This window comes from Drosophila bipectinata, chromosome 3R (genome assembly GCF_030179905.1).
Source record: "Drosophila bipectinata strain 14024-0381.07 chromosome 3R, DbipHiC1v2, whole genome shotgun sequence".
Taxonomy (NCBI): domain Eukaryota; kingdom Metazoa; phylum Arthropoda; class Insecta; order Diptera; family Drosophilidae; genus Drosophila; species Drosophila bipectinata.
In genome coordinates, this window is record NC_091739.1 from 8,805,101 (window position 1) to 8,826,018 (window position 20,918).

The 20,918-nt window shown below is 42.7% G+C and overlaps 2 protein-coding genes across 5 annotated transcripts in view; one reads left to right on the plus strand and one right to left on the minus strand.

Moving 5' to 3' along the window:
* tinc (transmembrane protein tincar) overlaps positions 1-5,173 on the plus strand; it is a 55,740-nt gene extending 50,567 nt beyond the window's left edge. For 3 of the 4 annotated variants that reach the window (XM_017246525.3, XM_070281324.1, XM_070281325.1), the window contains exons 8-9: positions 1,225-1,945; positions 2,597-5,173. In XM_017246525.3, the coding sequence (XP_017102014.2) occupies positions 1,225-1,945; positions 2,597-3,451 (1,576 nt within the window). In that variant the 3' untranslated portion in view covers positions 3,452-5,173. Of the gene's footprint in view, positions 1-1,224; positions 1,946-2,596 lie in introns of those variants that run through there. The other variant, XM_070281326.1, reaches the window with a different exon arrangement.
* Positions 5,174-5,301: 128 nt separating this feature from the next.
* Positions 5,302-20,918, minus strand: part of Rim (Rab3 interacting molecule) — a 34,130-nt gene continuing 18,513 nt past the window's right edge. Inside the window, exons 13-23 of the mRNA XM_043212069.2 lie at positions 20,050-20,172; positions 18,857-19,246; positions 18,397-18,740; positions 14,938-17,507; positions 14,287-14,412; positions 13,718-13,949; positions 10,148-10,325; positions 9,921-10,088; positions 9,723-9,854; positions 8,492-8,660; positions 5,302-8,206 (exon numbers count right to left, since the gene is read on the minus strand). Coding sequence (XP_043068004.1) covers positions 8,604-8,660; positions 9,723-9,854; positions 9,921-10,088; positions 10,148-10,325; positions 13,718-13,949; positions 14,287-14,412; positions 14,938-17,507; positions 18,397-18,740; positions 18,857-19,246; positions 20,050-20,172 — 4,320 coding nt within the window. The 3' untranslated portion in view covers positions 5,302-8,206; positions 8,492-8,603. The remainder of the gene's footprint in view (positions 8,207-8,491; positions 8,661-9,722; positions 9,855-9,920; positions 10,089-10,147; positions 10,326-13,717; positions 13,950-14,286; positions 14,413-14,937; positions 17,508-18,396; positions 18,741-18,856; positions 19,247-20,049; positions 20,173-20,918) is intronic.

Sequence of the window (20,918 nt, forward strand, 5' to 3'; positions counted from 1 at the left end):
TATTTGTCCGTTTTCTCCTAACCTTAACCTTAGCAACTAGTTTTATTTAGTTTTTTATATACACACCTTCACACCCACTGCACCATTCCAGAAACACACACTTACTACCCAGCACCTAAATATTTTCAGAAAATCCATGCGTTCATTTGTGTTCATTTTCTAGCCAGCTACTCGTTCATTTGTAATTTATCGGTGTGTTTCCTCTGCACGTTCCATTTTGGGGCATGCCCCATTATTGAAAACTAATTGCCCAATACTAGTCATTAGAGCAGCGTTTGCCACACATAATTTTTCCCACATTTACCAGCACTACTACTTTTCGGTTCCGATTCGTGCGTGCTTCTGACATTCACCTGTTTATATGTTTTATGTTCTGTGATTTGGTTTACGTTTAGTTTATCCATTAAAACGATTGATTGTTAAATAACAAACGATTTTCCTGTACCAGTACAATACATAACATAGCGAGACATGTATGTATTAGAGGATGAAGGATGATGATAATGATGAGAAACTATTTTGTTCCGCTTGTCGCCTGTTTTTAAAAACGATTTTTTATTTCATTATTGAATTGTTTCATTTACTAGAACTTAATTACTACTAACTCTAGCTAATTGACTGTGTGGGCGAAATGAATGTTGACTAACAAACTCTACTAAAACAATACTACGTTCGCACAATTTGTGTTGTTATTATTGTCGTGGTGTTGCTGTTGCTTCTTCTAATTCGTTTAACTAACTGGAAAACCACTGAACTAACACCGATTTAAATTATAGCACAAGGACATGGAAAAAATTTAAAGTAAAAGTATTATCTTAAATTGTATCGTTCTATTTAAATTTCAAAATATAGTTTTAATTCAGCTCCGATATTTTGAATCGAAACTTTAGAAGTTACTACTAAGTTACTAAGAATTCTTACGAAACTTTAGAACCAATTACACAACATCCTTAATAATAAGTCATTTCTAAGATGGATTACAAAATAATATTAATTTAGTATAGAAGCTGGTTTTTCTATAGACTGACATAGAATATAGAATGGAACAAAGTCGGGTTTGACTAAACTTTGTTGGCCTGAAAAGTTTTTTTTTTTTTAATTTATTCCATGTCCTTGTTCTTGTTAGGCTGAAAACTTGAAAGCAACCAACACAAAGCGACAATTGTACTCGGATCCCTTGTGAAATACTAACCAAAACAAATATATTTCCTTACAAATCTTTAGCCATACGAGCCGTGGAGCCTCGATATGTTTTGCCAGTGTTGCGGGGGAAGTTGACGACGGCGAGTACGCGACACTAAGGGCAGCCACCGCCGGGGCCGTTGTGGGCATCACCATGGGCAGCATGAAGAGCGGGGTCAGCACCACCTCGGTGGGGGTCAGTCTGCTCCACCTCTCCGAGTACGACGAACTTCCGCCGCCACCGCTTCAGTCTGCCAACCATCACCAGCAACATCGGCAGCCCCAGCCATTTGCCCATGGACATCCCCACGACTATGCGAACCTCAGCGGACTGGGCGGGATCAGTGACGACAACATCTCCGAGGAGGGAAAGCTGCTGGCTTGTGTGCGTGACGACAGCATTACCTACGCCTCCACCAGGGATCTGGAGCCCCCACAACCCGCGACTCAAGCTGCCCCACCTCCGCCTCCCCCGCCGTTGCCCATGAAGGGAGCGCCTATCCCCCAGCCGCCGGCGGTGCTGCCACACCCCGGGGTCTACGGACGCGCGCCCCAAGCCATGCCCGAGATGATGCAGCTCTCACCGGAACACCACCACAAGCCACTTCAGCCCTCTCAGCAGCATCCTCTCCAGCAGCAGCATCAGCATCTACATCAGCCACCGCCGCATCTTCTGCAGCAGCAAAGCAATCCGCAGCAGCATCAGCATCTAGTCAGCCCTTTGGCTCCTGTCACGGTCGCAGTTCACACCAACGAAGCGCATGTAAGTTGGAATATATGAGTGTATGCATTAAGGGTCTTTGGGATACGCTATCTTGACAAATGTAATACTATAAAACACTTCAATACTGGTGGGGCATTTGTTCATATTATTGATGTTTAACTTTATTCAGAGAGATTTATTCTATTTTTATAAATGAAACATAAATTTTAAACATTTTATGGATTTTTTGTGAACCCTAGACTGTGCAAGAGTATCCTGCTTTAGCATAGTGCATTGTTAACAGATTTGTGCTCTTGTTTTTGTTTTGCATAGAAGGTTGTTGGGAAGTGATGCGTTGCCATGTAGGGGCGTGTAGCATGTCACGCCCCTGGAGCAAGAGCAGCCAGAGCAGCAGATTTATGTTTGCTGTTATGAGACAGCATAAATCAGTGCCAGGGCCACAGACAGCGACATGGGTGTGGGATTTGTCCGGGGCAACTGGGCGCCTGTCCGAATTAGTGCTCCAGTTGATGGATGGACCACAGACCAATACGACATAGGCGCTCCAAATTGATTTAATTTCGTTTTCACTTGCAGACCGGGACCAACTAAAAAGATGAATGTCCCTTCTTGTCTCCTTGACTTTCCCACACCTCGACTTTCACTGATTCCCCGCTCTTTCACTCTTTCTTTATATGTCCCCTTACCCAGATCGCCTCCAGTTCCACACCCCGCTGCCTGCGTCGCGCCGACTCCGGCGTCCCCAACGAGGCGCTGACACCCCGCAGCGACACCACCTCCACCACCGAGAGCACCATTACCACGTCGCCGCCAGAGCGCGCCCCCTCGGAGTCCTCCAGCGGCGTTCATTCGGGAGAGGAGCGTGAACTGGATGTGATCATCAGGCCGCGGGCCAATGGAAAGCCACCACCACGCCCACCGCAGCCGCCAATTCAGGAGGAACCCTATGGCCGGTGCACCAACATGCGCATGTCCAGCTTCAACTCGGAACCCTCGTCGGGATCCTCCGGCTCTAGTGCATCCGTGGCAACGGTCATCAACAGTGCCACTCTGCCGCTGCAGCGAACAATGCCGGAGCAAAAATTCGATTACACAGCCCATTGCAGCACGATGCCGTTACCGGTGGGCTGCCACAGCCAGCAGCTTGCCGGGAGCGGCGGCGGCTACGCTTCCACCTCGGCCATGACCAGTTCCATGGGTGGTGGCATGCCCCCCCTACCGCCATCGCAGCTGTCCAGCTTTAAGACTCCCAGCATGCACTATGCCAATGCCGCCGTTGCCATGGGGGGTCAGCAGCAACAGCCACACACCACATTGCCGAACGGGGTGCGGTACTCAAATCCGCACTTCCTGCGTCGCCTGCCGCACGTCACCAAAGCGGCAGAGTCGCCGTACGGACACCTGGGCTACGGGGCCGGACACCATGCCTTCGCCAAGCTTCCGCACGATACGCACCCGACTATTCCGGAGGATCGCGACTCGGCCAACTACTCGATGGCTTCCGACCAGGACTGCGGACTATATGTGACGGCCCAACTGCACTAGGATGCCTAACTATAATATTAAATATTGCAATCCAAAAAAAACCCAAAACCAGTTCTATGTTAAGTTACACTCTAATGAAACTACTAATCATTTTCAAAAGGGGCAAAGCGATGTCTCAAATTAAGAAGAATAACATTTGTAAAATTTCAAGTCAAGATACCTTTATGGTAAAGCCCTAAGTCCTGTCTTGTTTTAAGTTAGTCTCTATCGATTTTTGTACAGCTCTAGGCCCCAAGAGAAGCCATACCGAATCCACTAATCTTCCAATGGATCAGCTGGTTACCGAATCCCAAATGGTTGAATTACTCCTTATTTGCTTTGCCCAAACGATGATCCACTCAAGTAATTAGCACAAACCTGCCACTCAGATGATCCAAGCAAAGGAAAAAATAAGCATTAAACTATATCTAAACTACGGCTAAACCTATGGCTAAATCTAAATCTAAATATATATATTTATACTATATATATTTTACATGCTATGCTCGTATACAATGTGTAAGATAATAAGCTAATCGTGTTTAAGTAATCAATGTAAACTAATGTTTATCATATCATATATGAATGAATATCGATAGCTAAGAATAAGGCCCTTACATATATTATTAATCTGAAAGGAATAAAATATCATAGCTCGATCATGTGCAAGCACTCAAAGTATTTTTCCCTAAGCAATTTCTCTAATTGAAGCAAATAGCTAATAAAAACCAAAACAGAAAAGGTCAAACAAAAAGATGAAAAGGCATACGAATTTAAGCTGCAATTCTATGGTTTTTATTGTAAGGATTAAATGTAAAATGGTAAATCGTATTTTATGGCACTATCTAGCCAAATAGAATGCTTCAGCTAGTCGGCATAGATGATAGACTCCCGCAAAGCTTTGGCATACGTATTTTCTATGGACTCTCAACGCTTACCGTATAAGATGATTGTAAAATGTAATGTAACAAAGCGACAATATGAATATTATCTAATGTATGATACAAATAATTACTATCCACGCCCCCCCAATACATATCTCTCATGCACAAGACTTTCCACTTTGAACTCCTGCACGCTGCGATGTCTAGAACCCATAACCATTGCATTATCAAATTTTATTTGTCGTGCTGCCGCGCATATAGGTAAATAGTTTTGTTATTTTGTGTGGGATTGCTTTACTAAAACTAAATGTTTTTATAGAGCATTTGCTAGTCCTACCGTATTTATTTTCGTTATAAAGACTGATTAGTAATATGACACATTTCAAAAGGCACACAAATCCCCCAACTGATAGAAAGCGTTCCCAAATACCAATTGAGAAATTCATACGATAGAGGATAGGCCATAAATATAGTTTAGTACGTCTTCATTAACTTGGTTCCTTTGAGAAACGCACTAAACTAAACGAGATATCAATATTTAAGAATGATAACTTTTGTAAGATAATTTCCAATTAAATAATGGTTAATTCGATTAAAATATCCAGGCGAAGTACTAAGTATGTCCAAAATGATAAGTCTCCTAAATTATTTAACTAATTTGGGTCAGTTTTTTTGCGCACTCGAGCCAAACCTGTAAATGAAAATAAGGTTAAACCCAGTTCCCCAAAACGGCACATACAACAGAAACATTTATATTTAAAATCAATAAATGTTTACATTATTTATATATACCATATACGGATTAAATGGTTTATCAATGGTAAATAAAGAAATACCACCGCTTTATGTAAAACCCCAATGGACTGAATTTCTTTCATTTTTTGTGGTGGGTCTTTTAAAGGTAAGAATTAATGCTTAAAAACCTTTTTCCCCCCATTGAAAGTCCGTTTTATTTACTTTATTAGAAAACAATTTTTAATGAATTTCATTTTTGTTTTGTTTTTAAATTTCACTTTTCTTTAAAGTTTCTCTTTAGTTTTTAGTTTTACACAATTTATGTTTTTGTGTTCATCAATATCAATAATGATGTTCACCGCAATTTTTAATATAATTTTAGTTTTTGTGTCTTTACTTTTGGTTTTGCTTTTTTACATATTCATTTCACAGTTTATTGTCGTTTCTCGACCTTCGATTGTTGTCGAGATATTAAAATACAATATAAGGTTTTCAGGGCGCCCAGCGAGAGCGGTGTCCTTCGCCTTTTTATCAATTTTGTTCAACATTTTCAATAAATGATATAATCTTGTGTTGTTGATCTTGTCGTATAGTGTGTAATTACTCGCCTCTCATTCAGATTGAACTTAGTAAATAGCATTTGGTTTCTTGAATTGGTAGCCTTTGAAATAACTTGCCATAATATATCTCTTTGCTTTATTAACATTTTCTATATGCTTTGTCTTTGGTGTGTCTTAAATGTATCGAATTCTATAGGAATCCTAATAAGATTTTTTTGTATGACACAAAGTACAGTGCGAAATACCCATATCGATAGAATTGGATTTGTGTTCAGAAACGGGCATTTCAAATTCGGTATGGCCGAAGTTGATGTAGAGGGTGTACTATCTCCTTTTTTTTGGTTGTGTTGGATAATCGAAGCATTTTTAAATGTTTGCTGGAGGAGATCAGTGGAAACAATATAATATAGAGATAGAGAGAGTTTTATCATAGAAAAGTTCGTATGAGGATCGTGAAGAGCGGAGTGTAAAAATCTGATTATCCTTAATGTATGCATATGGATGTATGATGTATCTCAGAATTATATATCGTATAGTTAGTTTCTGGAAACCTCACTGGTAGTTTTGCTTTTCTCAAATAATTTTTGTCCTTCGGATTTTTTTGTATTCAAATGCAATTTTAAACGCGATATCTTGATAATTTTTTCTGTTATTTTGAAGCAACATTTCGAATGCATCCCTGTGCTTTGGCAATTCTTTACGTATCTCATAGTATTTTAAGATCTGATATAGGAAGCTGTTGCCTAGATGGATATGCACATGTCAGTATAATTTTTAACTATCTTTGTGTGTAGTTTGTGGTCACTGTATCCATATATGCGTAGCTGTATGTATCTGAATGAATGGACGGCAAGGTTTAACTTAATATCCGTAGTCATATGAGCGAAAGGAAATAGAACGAACACTAAAAACTGGATAGGAACAATGTCTAACTATTTCATATATACGATTATTTCATTACTATCCCACGAATGGCACTATGCATATCAAAATTAACTGTTCCCATCCATTGTCAGTCCGTCCGCCAGTTCTATGATATGTCTGCTCAAAGTGAACCGGTCGGAGTGATCCTTTCTAGGAATGCATTGCAAAATGTTGCCCAAAAGAACGCCAAAAATATCTCAAATTATAGATGCAAGAATATGCAAAATATATTCGTTATTTTATGTATAATTTATCCATTTTCCATCTATGCTAGTGTACGTGTGTCTTTGGCAAGCAGGTAACAATTTTTACAGCTCACACTATTTAGTTGAAGGTACTTGATGCGTTTTGAGGCGAGTTGCTTGTGTCTTTGGCGAAATAAGGGGATTCTCTATAAGGAAAGCGATTCTAGAAGCAAGACAAAGTAAAGCTCGCTACAAATAGAAATAGTTCTCTTTTCTCTAAGTTTTGAACGTTAAAATTATAAAATTTCTGCCTCAAACATATGTTTATGTATAAAATAAGCATCCTCATCGCCATCGGCAAAAACTCATACATTTTGGGGTTTCTGCGGAGTTTTTGGCGGGGCGTAGAGCCTAAAAGTCAAAATCAGAAAAAGCGTTGGCGGTAATATGTTATTGGTAATCGTTAATCGGATATCGGTTATGTACGTGTGTAGGTGAGTGGGTGGATTCTTTATACAGCTTAATTTCAGATTTGCATTATTAAGTTAAACTTGCTCATCTCTCGCTTGGTAAATATTTTGTTGTTCTTTGTTATTCGATTAATACATATCTCATGCCTCCTTTGGTTACCTAAACTTAAGCTTTAACTTTAAGTTCCGGTTTTATCGTAAGTTAGGCTTAGTTAAGTGTTAGTGGTTCTTTGCTTGCTTAAACGGTAAATATATTAATGTATGTATATATCGATTTATATATGTATGTATAATATACTTAAATAACGCCTCTCTGAAAATCTATAACTCTCTTTACTGATTTAGATTTAGCTAATTTTTCATTAAACAATTTATATCCTCTGAGCCTCGGCTCGGGTCTAGACTTAGGCATGACTGACATTAGCACTTGAACTTTATCCACCTTCTCCAATTTTATTATTATATTTTTTTGTTTTTTGATCTTTAATCCATAATAATTTTAATATAATAATAATCGTAGTAATCGTAATACGAAAATGATAGTGATCTTAGGTTTTTAGAAAAAATTATTTTAAATATGCATAATTTACAAGTATCCTTTGTCAAATGTTATCCGTTATATATGTGTACATGTATATCTGTATACATACATATTTATATATATATAGACTTTCTGTACCCCTATCTTGTGTCTTTACTCCCTAGTTAAGCGATTGATCTCTCCACACTGCCTGTGGTTTTTTTTTATTTCATTCATTCATTTAAATGCAATTGTTTTCATGACTTAGAAAAATTAGATAGCCTCTCGTTTTTTTTTTTTTTGGTTTAATAGGTATTCTTTTTTTTCAAATATCCCTCCGTGATAGAATAGAAAAAAATACAGATTTGGACTTAGGCTTAGGCTGAGGCCACCAACATGCCGAACGAGGGTAGGGCGGCTTCCGGGTATCCACTTCTGCAGGCTGACCTTGGTCCTTTGCTATTTTGCTGCCTGGCTGGCAGCTCTCTGCAAGGGTTACTGCAAAAATACAAGCTAATTAGAGAACATTTTCAAACTAAATGCCATCTGGTAAGTGTTGTTAATTGTTTCGGAAACGGGCAAAAGTGGGTTAGTAGCGGTTTTGAATTTATACATGAGTTAATTAGATCCTTTCGGCTTATTTTTATGCCTGGTTTGTGTGTGTGTGTTTTTGTGTAGTTTTGAGTGTTAAAAATGGCAAAGTGGCAAAATATTTGGTGCTTTTAGCGATATAGGAATTAAGCTTGAAATAAATTTATTTATTATTAGTCGTGGTGCACTTACTGAATCCAGTTCAGTGTAAGAGTTCGCTTGATTTTAAATTGTGCTTAGGTGCTTAAAGTGTTTTCGTTGTGGTGTTGTTTGTTGGTTTTTGGGTTGAGAGTGTTGTGAATTGTTATTCGCCCGGCTCCTCCATAATGACTGATTCGCCGGCCCAGACAATCGGACGACCCTGGTGTAGTTTCAAAGTTTGTTGCATTCTTAGGAGTTCTTGTTTCTTTTACCGAAAGAATTGATTATAGTTACTAGGCCTAAGCGTTTTCTATTTTAGAATGTTTGGTCGCTAGCCAGTGTTTGCCATTTCAAAACTAATAAATATTCTCTTAAAAAGTAGTGTGTGTAAAACAAATAGTGTGAGATTAAGAACCGTGATGTCTTGTTACCGGCTTGGATCAAAAATCAAACAGATGCTGGTTACTATTCTACGCATGCACTAGGATATGCTAAGCAAAATATTTGGGTGTGATCGAGTCTATCGAGTAATCGGGTTTTCGGGGATTGAGAAACATACCTATATGAGTATTATACGAGTCTATGTGAAAACTACGTTGAAGTATAGCGATAACGCTAACGGTGACTTATGGTGACTTGCGAGAGGATTTTCAATTAAATTTTGTTTGCATTTTGATTTGGTTGTTTTTTTTTTAGTTTTTTGTTTTGGTTTTGATCAACCTTCCATTCAACTTTTCAGTTCGCAATGCAAAATACTACTTTGCCTTATGGGTGTAGTGGGTATGTCTTTAAAGTGTGTGATCTTAACAAGCTTTTCATTTACAGGAGTGCGTTTGTGTATCGCTAACTAAAAACAAATACTTAAATGTTGACTATTTTAACGTTATAATGAGAGTTTTTTTTTTGGTTTTTCTTTAACTGATCAAACCAATCGTCTTATTTCGGGAATTTTTACAGGTGTTTGCGACTGACTACGCTAATAAGTTGTATAACTTTTGCTCTTGGTAACTTGTTCTGAACAAAATAAGAGCTAAATACGATTTAAATATAATGTATTTTGTGTAGATTACATAAATATAATACAAGTGAGTTTTTCTTTATCAATTGGCGAATTCGCTTTGTTTAAATTTGTTTAGTTTGCTTGTACGAATCGAGTTTTGAAAGATTCTGGTTTGAGTCGAGTTCAGATTAGATTAGTTAAGTAGTTCTAGAGTTTGAGTGAGTCGAGTGAGGCTATGGATGAGCGCCTAGAGCCTAAGCCTATATTAGTGGGACAACTGACCAGTGAGGTGGTGCCAAAGAGCTTGTACCAGCCGATCACGATGTTCGACAGGTTCAGATCATCGAGCATTATCTGCGCCACGCCCATGAACACCTTTTTCTCGATGCGCCCATAGTCGCCCCAGACGGTTACCTAGAGGAAAATTTTAAAATATTAAATATGTAGATTAGGTCTATAACAAAATAGAGATTTATTCACCTGGAGTATGCAACCGGAATATGATTGCTTAAATACCAACTGCTGTTGGTACAGAGGGTCTAGGGTTCTCCGGGCGGTCGAGGTCTTCATCTTGTCCACACAGCGCTTTCCCGACACCAAATAAACCTTCACATACGGAGCGGGCAACATTTTCGATGAGGCTTTTTGCTGTGGATGATTTAAAGAAGTTAAGATTGTTAGCACATACCCATTTAATATAAACTTACCTGCAACCCTCTGGCTCGAATGACCTCCACCTCCAGAAAGCCCTTCTGGTGGCACATCGATAGCTGGATATCCCCCAGCGAGGGAGCTCCCAGCACCTGACGACCCACCAGCTGTCCTGGGCCCAGGCCATCCACAAATTCATTGAGGGCACCATCATTTCGCAGCGAGGGGGAGAATCTACATGTGGGGATGGTGTTGGGATTTTTTGTGGGTTTTGGGGTACATTAAAGAAAGCATTTTAGTACAGCATCGTGGATAAATTTTCATATTTTATTTCCAATCTATGGATAGTTTAAATAAAATACCATAATTTAGAGAAAGAAAGGATCTTTGGAAAAAGAAAAAGTACTTTTTATACACAGGGAGTTGTAGAAAGACAGTAAATGTTGTAGTTTTCAGTAGTGGTCTGAGGTGGTTCATGTGTTAGGGTGGTGAATAGGGTGATAGTGGTAATGGCGGTGCGAAGGGGGACAGACAAGTGGAGTCACAGTTCAATGGTGGCATGCAGTGTCTTTCGTTCCTAGGAGCATAGTGCAGAGAAGCTACTAGGACTATAGTTGGTGTCGCTTGAATCTATCAGAGTCTCTAAGCGATTTTTCCGAACGAGGATAATTTTTTTGTTGTTTATTTTAACCGATTTTTCTTTTACACACACATCAAGAGTGAGGTTAACTTTCTTATATACATATATATATACTATATATAGATTGCTGAAAATCATAGAGAAAATAAACCAAAAAAACACAATTTTTACACATTACATGACAGAAGAATAGACAAATAATTCAAGGAAGTATACAGAACTCAAGGTGGAATAGATGGAAAACACTTAGAGAAAAAATGTACGCAAATGCAGGCTCGCTTTCAAAGGCACACAGACATCGATTAAAGAGAAAGTTGCAGGATGAGAGTTTTGGAAATATTTTGAGATGGGGTCGCCACACAGATTACCATATACAAAAGCCAAATGGATATAGATTTTAGATCGGAGAGTGACGGAAAGTAATAGAGAGATAGAGAAGAGTCGGAGGGACAGAGACAGAGAGAAGTGGCACAGGCATAGATTGATGGATGGTGGTTCATAGTAGCATCTGGTTTGGAAATGCACTTTTGCCGAGGCGATCGGGAGACTTACGATGAGCCCTCGGAGCTAGAGATCGAATGAATGCTGCCGGCACTGTAACGGGTCACCGGAGGCACCGGAGGTACCTCCACCGACCGCTGGATGCTGCCCGCCGAGCCGCGCGACTGCCGCTGGTGGTATGGATGTGGTGGAGGTAGTGTGATATGGTGGTGACCAGCAGAACTGGTCGAGCTGCCTGAGAACTGTGCCTGGTATTGCTCTTGCTCTGCCGGAGACAACAATACATATTTATACAGATGTACAAGGTGTACCGTATTTACAGAGGGTGTGTGAAATGGTTGATGATACAATGTGTGTGTGTTTTGATTCAAAAATATTGATAGGTGGATGACTCAGAGACCTTATGCTGCAAATTAAATTGGTATCTTTAATTCTTAAAGCCCCATAAAATTTCTGGATCCACCTGTGGTATGATCTAATAATATTATTATCAAAATTCAAAATATGATATTTCTGTTCTCAAAAATTCGAAAACTCAAAATTCAAAAGCGACGGTGCAGTACAGTAGGTGATGTGATTGCGACGTCGGATGTGAATTCTGATTTCTGGGCTTGGGGACTCTCGACGCTGGGCTGTTGGAAACCGCAAAACCTTTTTTTTTAAGCGAGAACCGATGCTGGGGCATCCCCACAGGAGCGACAAGACAGAGTAGAGTCGAAACGGAAATCGATATACAAACTGAGGGGGTAAATCAAGCGAGAACGATAACTTAATAACCATAAGAACACTGATCATAGAGTACACACTATATGTATATATATATTTATATATCAGCGAAAAATCATCAAAACTAGTGGCTGAAATGAAAAAAATTGCTGTTTTTATGCCATGGCTAAAATAGCATTTTTAACCCGTTTGGTTGTGTACTATTTCGGTTCTGGTATACAGTAGAGTGTTGATTCTATATTTGCTGTGATATGTACTGCACTTTTGGTACTTGCTTCCGCTACGTCGTGTGCAATGCTAAAAATGTTTGCTGTTTCAGTAGGCCAATTCAGATGGGTCTGGTTGATGTTTTTTGTACAGCAGTATTGTTACAATTTTGGTATTTGTCGTGGTCTTCAGATGTGTGTTGATTGTGGTTGTATTTGAGATGTTGTGGTTCGATGTTTGTTGACTTTCTGTGACAGAGCTCCCTGCATATATTTTTGTATACTTAGGTATCCGAATCGATTGCACAAAACATAATGGAACTGAAGAAAAATCTTGCGGCGGGCGGATGATAAACATTAGTTCGCAGACAGGAGTTGAAGACTTCAACCCGATGTTTGGTGTTATTTTTTATTTAAAGGAAACTGCCGGGTGGTTGTGTGGAAGATTCCTTGTTGGGGATCAGTTCCCGATGTACTGCTTACCGCTTACAACAACTAGCTGCAGCTGAAGCTCAAACTTTAGCTTTAGCCTAGGCTTTAAACTCAGCTAGAGAGCAATATTAAGATTCTTAGAAGCTGCAATAGATTGGTAGTTGCTGGTATGCTGGTATCGAGTATGTTACGAGTATATAAGTAGGTATAGGTATTGGCTTAACTCAATGCATGCAAATCGAACAGAACGCTAGGATAAAATGTTTTGTGTGGGTTATACAAATGGCATTAGCAATCGGTAAAGGATATAGGTTACGGGTAACTGTTTACTGGTTACTGGTTAGTAGTAGTAATTATAGTAAGTATGTTGCTAAGAAAGTAAAATGCAAATGGGGCTGTCGCACAGCCAAAAGCTTTGCTTTACAATTAAAGCATTTGGCGGGAAAGCAAAGCTTTTGGAGTGCCCCGCTTCGTTTTGAGGAATCCTTGGATAAACAGGACTCCCCCTATAAGCCTAAAAATACGTATCGACTTTGGATTGTTTGTTGGTTTTGGTTTGGTTTAGTTGGGTTGTTCTGGTTCTGGTTGTTCTGGAAATATTTTTAATATTTTACTTATTGTTTGTTTAGATTGTTGTACCTGCGCTTTCGTGAGGGTCGAAAATAATAAATCAAATAAACGGAGGGGAGGCGGTTGGTTTGGTTTCGAATTCGGTTGGAATTTTTCAAAAAGGGCGAGCTTTCTTTCACTGAAGCTTTTGGCAAAAAGCACGCGCATAAGTTAAAAGAGCAAGAGAGAAAAGTGAATGAGAAGCTCTTATATCTATGGATAAATGGATATCCTGTGAGTGTTACCGATAATGTACTGTTACTGTTTACAGGATTCTTTTGATTTTTGTTTTTGGGCCGACTAATGTTTATCATCTCAATCAACTGGAATTTTCTTTTGGTTTTTTTTTTTTTTAATTTATTTTTCTTTCTAGAGAGCAAAAAAAAACAAAATAAAGTTAAAAAAGAATAAAGAATAGAATAAAGATACGGAAAAGAACTGATAGAATAGCGTAGAAAGTATACTAGAGTAGAGAGAAGATAGCTAGAGTAGAAAGTTGGACTTGTGCGCACCTTTCCCCGCCGGCGCCATCGCCGAAAAACTGCTCGATGGCGTCCGCCTCCGAGGACGAACCGCGGGACAGACCGCCACCACCGGCTCCACTGGCACCACCGGCACCGCTGACGCCTGCACCGCCGCTGCTGCGCAACTCTCGCGTGATATCCCCGGGCAGCACTTCTTCGCTGCGGTGCACCGTGAACGAGTTCTTACCCTTCTTTCCAAAGCCCATACGTCTTTTACGACCTTCGAGTACGGCATTTTACACAGTTTTAGTATTTTTGTATTCTTTTGGTTAGTTTAACTATATTGGTTACTGGTTAGTGGGTTAGCTTATGGTTATGAATACAGTTATGACGTTAGTCGGGCAACCGAAAAATTAATGGCAAAGCATGAACTAAATCAATGGGTATGAGATCAACGAAGGACGAGATGCCTGCTCTTTCCGGACTCTTTTTTTTGTTAATTTTTTCCGGAACGAGACCAAAATTTTACGATTAACTGATCATCTGACTATGAAACTCAATGTAACTAAACAAGAACGGTAAACGAGCGCAAACAGAGAACGGAACAAATGGCCTACCTGTTGCCGAAAGCTGTGAGGTGGAGTTGGACTTCTTTCCCATGCCGCTGCCGCCCTTGGGCGACCGCTCCTGGTCAATGGCGCCGCCTTTCTTTCTGTCCGTAGCGGTGTCCGAGAGGCTTCCATCTGTAGGATTAATCGATTCAAAAATTAAAGTTGGTAGTTTTTATAATTTTTTGAATTTTATGACTCTTCTGCATACAAGGCGTATGAGTAATTTTTTATACAGGTCATACTTTTGCAGGCTTGTCAGAATATTCTAACTACACAATTATTCCACATTAGGGAATAAATATAAGGGTAATTTCTTAGTTTTTATTTTAAATTAAAATTAAAAGAAAAAAAAAAAAATTTTTTTTTTAAATATTTCATAAAAAAAGAAAATAAAAATAAAATAATAATTCTTTTAATAAAAGAACAAAATATTTAGTGGATGCTAAAACCCATAAGCCCTTTGAAAAAAAAAAAACCTTTTTTTTTTTTGTTGCATACAATTCAGCTGAAAATTCAATATGCCTACTCGTCGTATACTTAATATGATATCACTCATACGCCGGGTGGGTCAAATATTTTTCCTGCTTCTATGTATTTCATCGCTCAGAGAGCCAGGTACCCTAAACCATTCAAATCTCGCATTTTATGGGCACTCACCGACTTTCTCTTCGCCTTCTGCACCAGCTCCTTCTGCTGATTTGGAGCCGCCCGCTTCATCGGCGCCGTTCTTGTCCTTGTCGTACTCGCTGAAGTCGTCGTCCAGCATCGCATCGATTGCATCCCAGTCGATTGCGTCCAGCGGAGCATCCGCGTCCGCATCCGCATCGGCATTGGCGTTGGTTGTTGCGTTTGGTTCGTTAGTGTTATTTGTTGTTGTCGTTGGATTTGTGGCAGTTGTTGTAGCATTTGTTGTTGCAGTGGTTGTAGTTGTCGTTGTCGCCGCATTCGTTGCATTCGACGATGGTGTGGTTGTTGTTGTGGTTGTTGATAATGTTGTTGTTGTGTTTGTTATGAGATTTGTGCATGTATTTGGCGTTGGTTGTTGTTGTACAAGTTGTTGTTGTTGTTGTTGTGTGGCGTCAAGCGTCAAGTTATTGGCGTCAGTGTGTGATTGTTGTGGTGTAGTATTTGTTGTTGTCATTGATGAAAGGACACGTTTGTTGTTATTATTGGGTGATCCATGATGTAGTTGTTGTTGTTGTTGTTGTGGTGGTGGTTGGGGATTTGCAAAAGAGGAAGAAGAAGCATTATTAGCATTAGTACCACCGACGACATGATGCCCAGCAGCGGCAGCAGATGTTGCACCACCGCTCCCACTACTAGATTTCGTCAGCTGCTCCGATGCTCCGATCATCGATCCGCCTTCTTTCCCTTTTTGCCTAGCTGATTGCTGATTGCTAACACTACTCGCTAGGCTATTCTGGTGGTTGCTATTGTGTGTGGTGGCGGTATTGCTATATGTGTTGTGTGCACCACCACCGCTACCCATTCCGCCGTTGCCCGTTTGGTCCACTCCCGCCACAGCTGCATTCAGTTGATCCGCTCCCCCCTCCATTGGCGAAAAGTTGTGCGCGTTTTGGGCGCTAGGTGGATGTGGCAGGTTCCGCCTCCGTTTCAAATACGGAGCCGCCGGCCCGTACAGCTTCTGCTGGCTGGTCCGCTGCAGATCCAGGGACATGTGGTGCCTGGCATCGGTCAGGCCACGTTGGCGGTGCGTCCCTCGAAAAAGTGAAGGCGCCACTCCTCGACGCGTCCAACCCACATCAGAGTCGTAGGTTATGGTCACGATCTTGTCATCCGTGACCAGGAAGTGCGAGTGACTCAACGGATTGCTGGCATCCACATTGGCGCCCATGTAAGACTGCCGGATGTTCGTCTCGGATCCGTATCGCCGTGACATGGCCGAGGTGGGCGAGTGGGCGTAGGCGCTTGGATGTGGATAGGGGTAATCGTCCGTGGGCGCCATCTCGTCCTCGTAGCGAATACGACGCCTGCCCCAGCTCTTGGTGTGCAGGTCATCGTAGTCCAGCGAACGCGACTGCCCCTCATGAAAGAGTCTTCGGCGCTCCAGCTTCGGTTTCTTCAGAATCGAAGTGGGCTGGGCTTTGGCCTCCGAAATGGGTACAGCTGCCACCAGAGCGTCTTCACTTAGCTGCCGAGATAGCCGCAGGACCGATTGGGTCGGTGGCGGGGCCGGCGTGTTCATCTGCCCCCTGGCCCTTCTATGGGCGTTTGGCGTGGGTGTGTGCACATGATAGGTAGGCACCACTCCGAGATTAAGTTGCGGCCCCGTCAAGCCGCCGAGGAAGTGCTGATCGACGCACTCCCCGCACATGGCTGGATCAGAGGAGGGTGGCCGGGGTTCGCCTCCATAGGGATACCCCATAGGCTGGTGCTGGGGATGGGGATGCGCGTCCGCCAGGCAGCAGGGATCGGGACATGCGCCAATCAACTGCAAGGTGTGGTGCGTGGACAACACCACCGGTTGGCTTCCGTTCTGGCAGTGGCTGCAGCTTTTGTCCAGGTGATCCCGCACATAGCCCACCAGAGAACTGGGCGAAGTCGTTGCATGGTCGTGGGCATGGGCGTGGGCGTGGCCGCCCGCTGGCGAAGAGCTGCGGAAGAGATTGGTGATGGGCGAGGTAATGCGCTTGAATTGCTCAAAGCTCGGCAGCAGCGGCAGCGGTTGCGGTTGCGGTTGCAGCGGATAGGCGGCGGAGGTGGCTTGTACGATTGGTTTCTGTCCGTTCGAGCGTCTTGGTGGAAAAATGTCGAATGGGGGCATGGTGGTGGGCAGATGGGGCGAGTAGAAGGCGGAATGTGGATGCAGATGCGCATGGGGATCGAGTGGGTCCAGTGGCTCGAGCGGCATAAGGGCCTCCTCGGCCACGGTGCCTGGCTCCACGAAGAACTGCTCCACCAGTTGGCCACTGTTGGCATCCGTCACCAGTACCTGGTGCGGGGCTATGCCCATTCCGACTCTGGCGGAGATTGGGGGCGAGTCGGCAGCCGCCAGAGCGGCCAGATGTTGCAGTTGCTCCAGCTGCTCGAGGAGAACCAGTTGCTGGGCCCCGCCCGATGGCAGGTAATCACAGTCATCCACCTCGATGGTGTTGGCCCTGCCCGGCTCCGAGTGGTGCAGCCGCAGTCCGGTGATGGGCTCACCTCCGGATCCGCTGAGGAAACTGTTGCGGACGCCAAAGAGATTGCGCCAGTTGCGGGGGAAGCTAACGGTTATTTGTGGGCAACGGTAACGGGTGGTATATTTTTGGTAACGGTAACGATAAACGAGTGGCAGCGGCGGTGGTGGTTTTCAGTGGCATGCAAAACGTTGTTGTAATTACACCAACCCATTGCATAGAAGAGTGTTGAGGAAATGCAGAAACCAGGTGCAGGGGGTGGTGAGTTGAATTGAGAGCGCACATTGGGGGGGAAAAGATCGAACATCGTCCGAGGTCAGGTGAGAGTAGTGGGTGGGTGGGTGGTTGTGTGTTTCATGTTCATTTTTTTTTCGGTGGAGTTATGTTTTGGAATGTGTTTCGTGGTGAGTTGGCGGCGTGTAAGCGTGTGGCGAGCACGGCACGCGAGAGAAGCATTCAAACACAAACACAAACAGAGAGTTGGCGCGGCGAGAGCGGCAAGTTGTTGTTGTTGATTGTTGTTGAGATTATCATAGAGATTTTTTATTGGTCGGTTGGTTTGGCAAACGCAAAAAGTAAATGCAGAAAAGAAACTTAAAGTTTTCGCTTTCGTTTTCCTTTGGTTTCAGTGTGCGTGTGGTAATCAGTGTAAGCGAGAAAATACTTTTTGGGTCCACGTGTGTGTGGGTGTGTTGGTGTGTGTCTGTTTGTATTAGTTACAAAGAGAGAGTTGGGCGGTAAGCGCGCCGATTCTGATTCTGATCGTTTGAATACCAAGCCTAATTCAAGGAAATTTTGTAATGTTGCTCATAGCTACTACTCAGAAAGAAAATATTACAAGAAGGCCAATAGCGTGTGGCCCAGAGCGGAATTTCAGCGTAATTTTGACAGCTTTGCTTGGCTTGTTTCAAGCCTGACTGGCACTCCTTCCTCTTTCCTTCCGAACATTCGGTCATCCCTCCAGTCAGCTACTCACCTGAGGCCACGCGAGGTACGCGGTCGCTCCGACTGCGTGGAGAAGGCGCTGGAGGTCACACTGACCACAGACTCCATATCGGAGTCGCCGAACTCGCCCATAAAGTCCTTGTCCGGCGACAGGGAGTGTCGTGGTCGCATCCTGGTGTCCATCGAGTGCAGGTCGCTGTCGGAAAGGCCCGTATAGTGCCGCTCCCAGCCGCCCATCCCAGTGCTGCGGTAGGTGGCCTGGTGGTGGGGCTGCCTTGTGCGGTGCCGCCCAAAGCGGCCGCCCGAGGCCAGTCGCTCGTCAAAGTCCTGACCGAGTCGGTCCCTCAACATGGCGCTGCGAGATGTCTGGGGCACCTAACGAAACGAAAAATTTAATATTCATCAGAACTTGTTCTTCAATATTGCTTATTGTAACATCAAGTTAAGGATTCAGAATAATCCTTGTTAGCTACAAGTCCCGCCAAGGTTACCTGTGGCAGTTGCCTTTTCTTGGGAGAGCCTGTAGGCGTGGCTGTAGCCGATCGCGACTGGAACCGCTGTTGCTGCGTGGCAGCTGACGCTGAGGATGCGCCACCCGGCCCCTGGTATGCCGATGGAGCGTTGGGTGAGCCGTGAACTGGAAGAACTGGATAGTCTATGTAGCGATCGTCGGGAGGCGAAAGAGATCCGCGCCGCGGACTGGTACTCCGATATCCGTAGCCCACTCCGCCAGAGGGAACGCCGCCTCCTCCTCCACCACTGTGGTAGCTGTCACTGGGTGCCGCTGAGTGGCTGCGTTGGCTAAGGCTCATGCCACCGGGACCGATGGCGGAACCAACACCATTACCACCTCCGCGACGATAGTAGCCGCTGGCAGATGCCTGAAAGTGCGTCAGGTGGTGGCATGGAAAGTAGAGAGTGGTTAGAGTGGTGCACCTCTCAGCCGAACCAATCAGGCATCCCCTTGGGGTCCAGGGACTCTGACAAACTTTCGGATCGGAGCTTATAAACTAGGCATGTGAGTGGTTCTGGGTGGTCGAGTGATTTCAAGTGGTTTAGTGGTTCTGAACTTAATTCAGGCATATTAACAGTGTGGGTGTTCGTGTTGGTTTATTTTCGGTTAACTTTACTGCAACTTCTACTGGAACATTGAAACGAGTAAGTTCAAAGATATGGTAATACGTAGGTGAACAAGAGATAGAGAGCCATAAAATTGGATACGGATATTATATTTTTGAAACGAAATCAATTAAAATACATTGAGAACCAAGCTTCTGCACTCCCTAAGGTGGGAATGCGGAAGTATTAGTTAGGGTTAGTTAGTTAGGTTAAGTAAAATATTAGCATGAACTCTGAATAGAAAGTGCTGTAGTAAGGCGGTGGTTCTAACTCACTAAACTAGCTATGGGTGGGTTTTTTTCAACTGGCCAAGAAACTTTAACATAAACCAAGTGATCTCTGCAAGAAATCCTTTATTTTGATATTATTTTTGTAATAAATCATGAGATTGAATTGTGATTTTTTTTTGTATATCATTTCTTTTCTAATTAACCCCCCACGGGTTCCTAAGATGATACTTTGAACGCAAGTGACTTCGTAGACCTCACTGTACTGTTCTGTTTTGTTTGTAGTGCTTTTTTTGCAGTTCTGTTTGGTGGTTCGTTAATTTAGCTTTGGTGCAAACCTGATTGTGGTAACTTTGTCCGATGCCAGATACAGTGCGGTAGTCGCGGGCCACCATCCCGGCCACCCGTTTGCGGCCCTGGGGAGACATATCGCGTCTGGAGCGACGCTCGTTTAGATCGATCTGGATCGTCGTATTTCGGTTAAAAGGGTTTTCGGATTTGGAATGGAACGAGGGTTTTTTTTAAAGGTTTAAGGGGTGTTGAGTTTAGAGGAGTTCAGTTTTAAGTGAAAGATAAAGATCGAGAGAAAAAGAAGGATAAGACAATAAAGAAGTTTACATATGAACAAAATGAGCGGAAATCTGGGAGTGTGATATATGTGTTTAGGTGTGTGGTATTCAAAAAATTACAGTATTGGCCTCTTACATTGTGTTTGTGTGGGAGTATCTCTGGGTAAGGGTCTGGCACTTTTCTCAGGTGTCTGGGGGGGCTGTGTTTGTTCAACTCAACTCACATCAAGTATACGCAACGCTACACACTTAAAGCTACAAGCAGGATGCTGGGCGGGTGGTCAGTGGATGGGCATAAGCGATATTCTATAGAGGCATGCAATAGCGGTTGAATGGCAGATCGGTATGGGATACGATAGAGAGTTATAGTAGTTTTAAGGCCGCCTTTGGCAGTATGTGTTCTCAAGTTTAAGTTTACACGGATTCTTAGCTTAAAACATTCGACTTAAGAGACTTAGACTAGAGTAGTTTTTCATCTTAAATTCAATAGTTATCGTTAGCTGAAAAGTCGCGACCAAGGCCCGCTTGGATTCGGTAGAGATTTTAGTACATAGAGTTAGAAGACAGTTTTCGAAGACAGATCATAGTTTTCGAAAGACAGAAAGAGAGAGAAAAATTTAACACACGCACAACCAAAC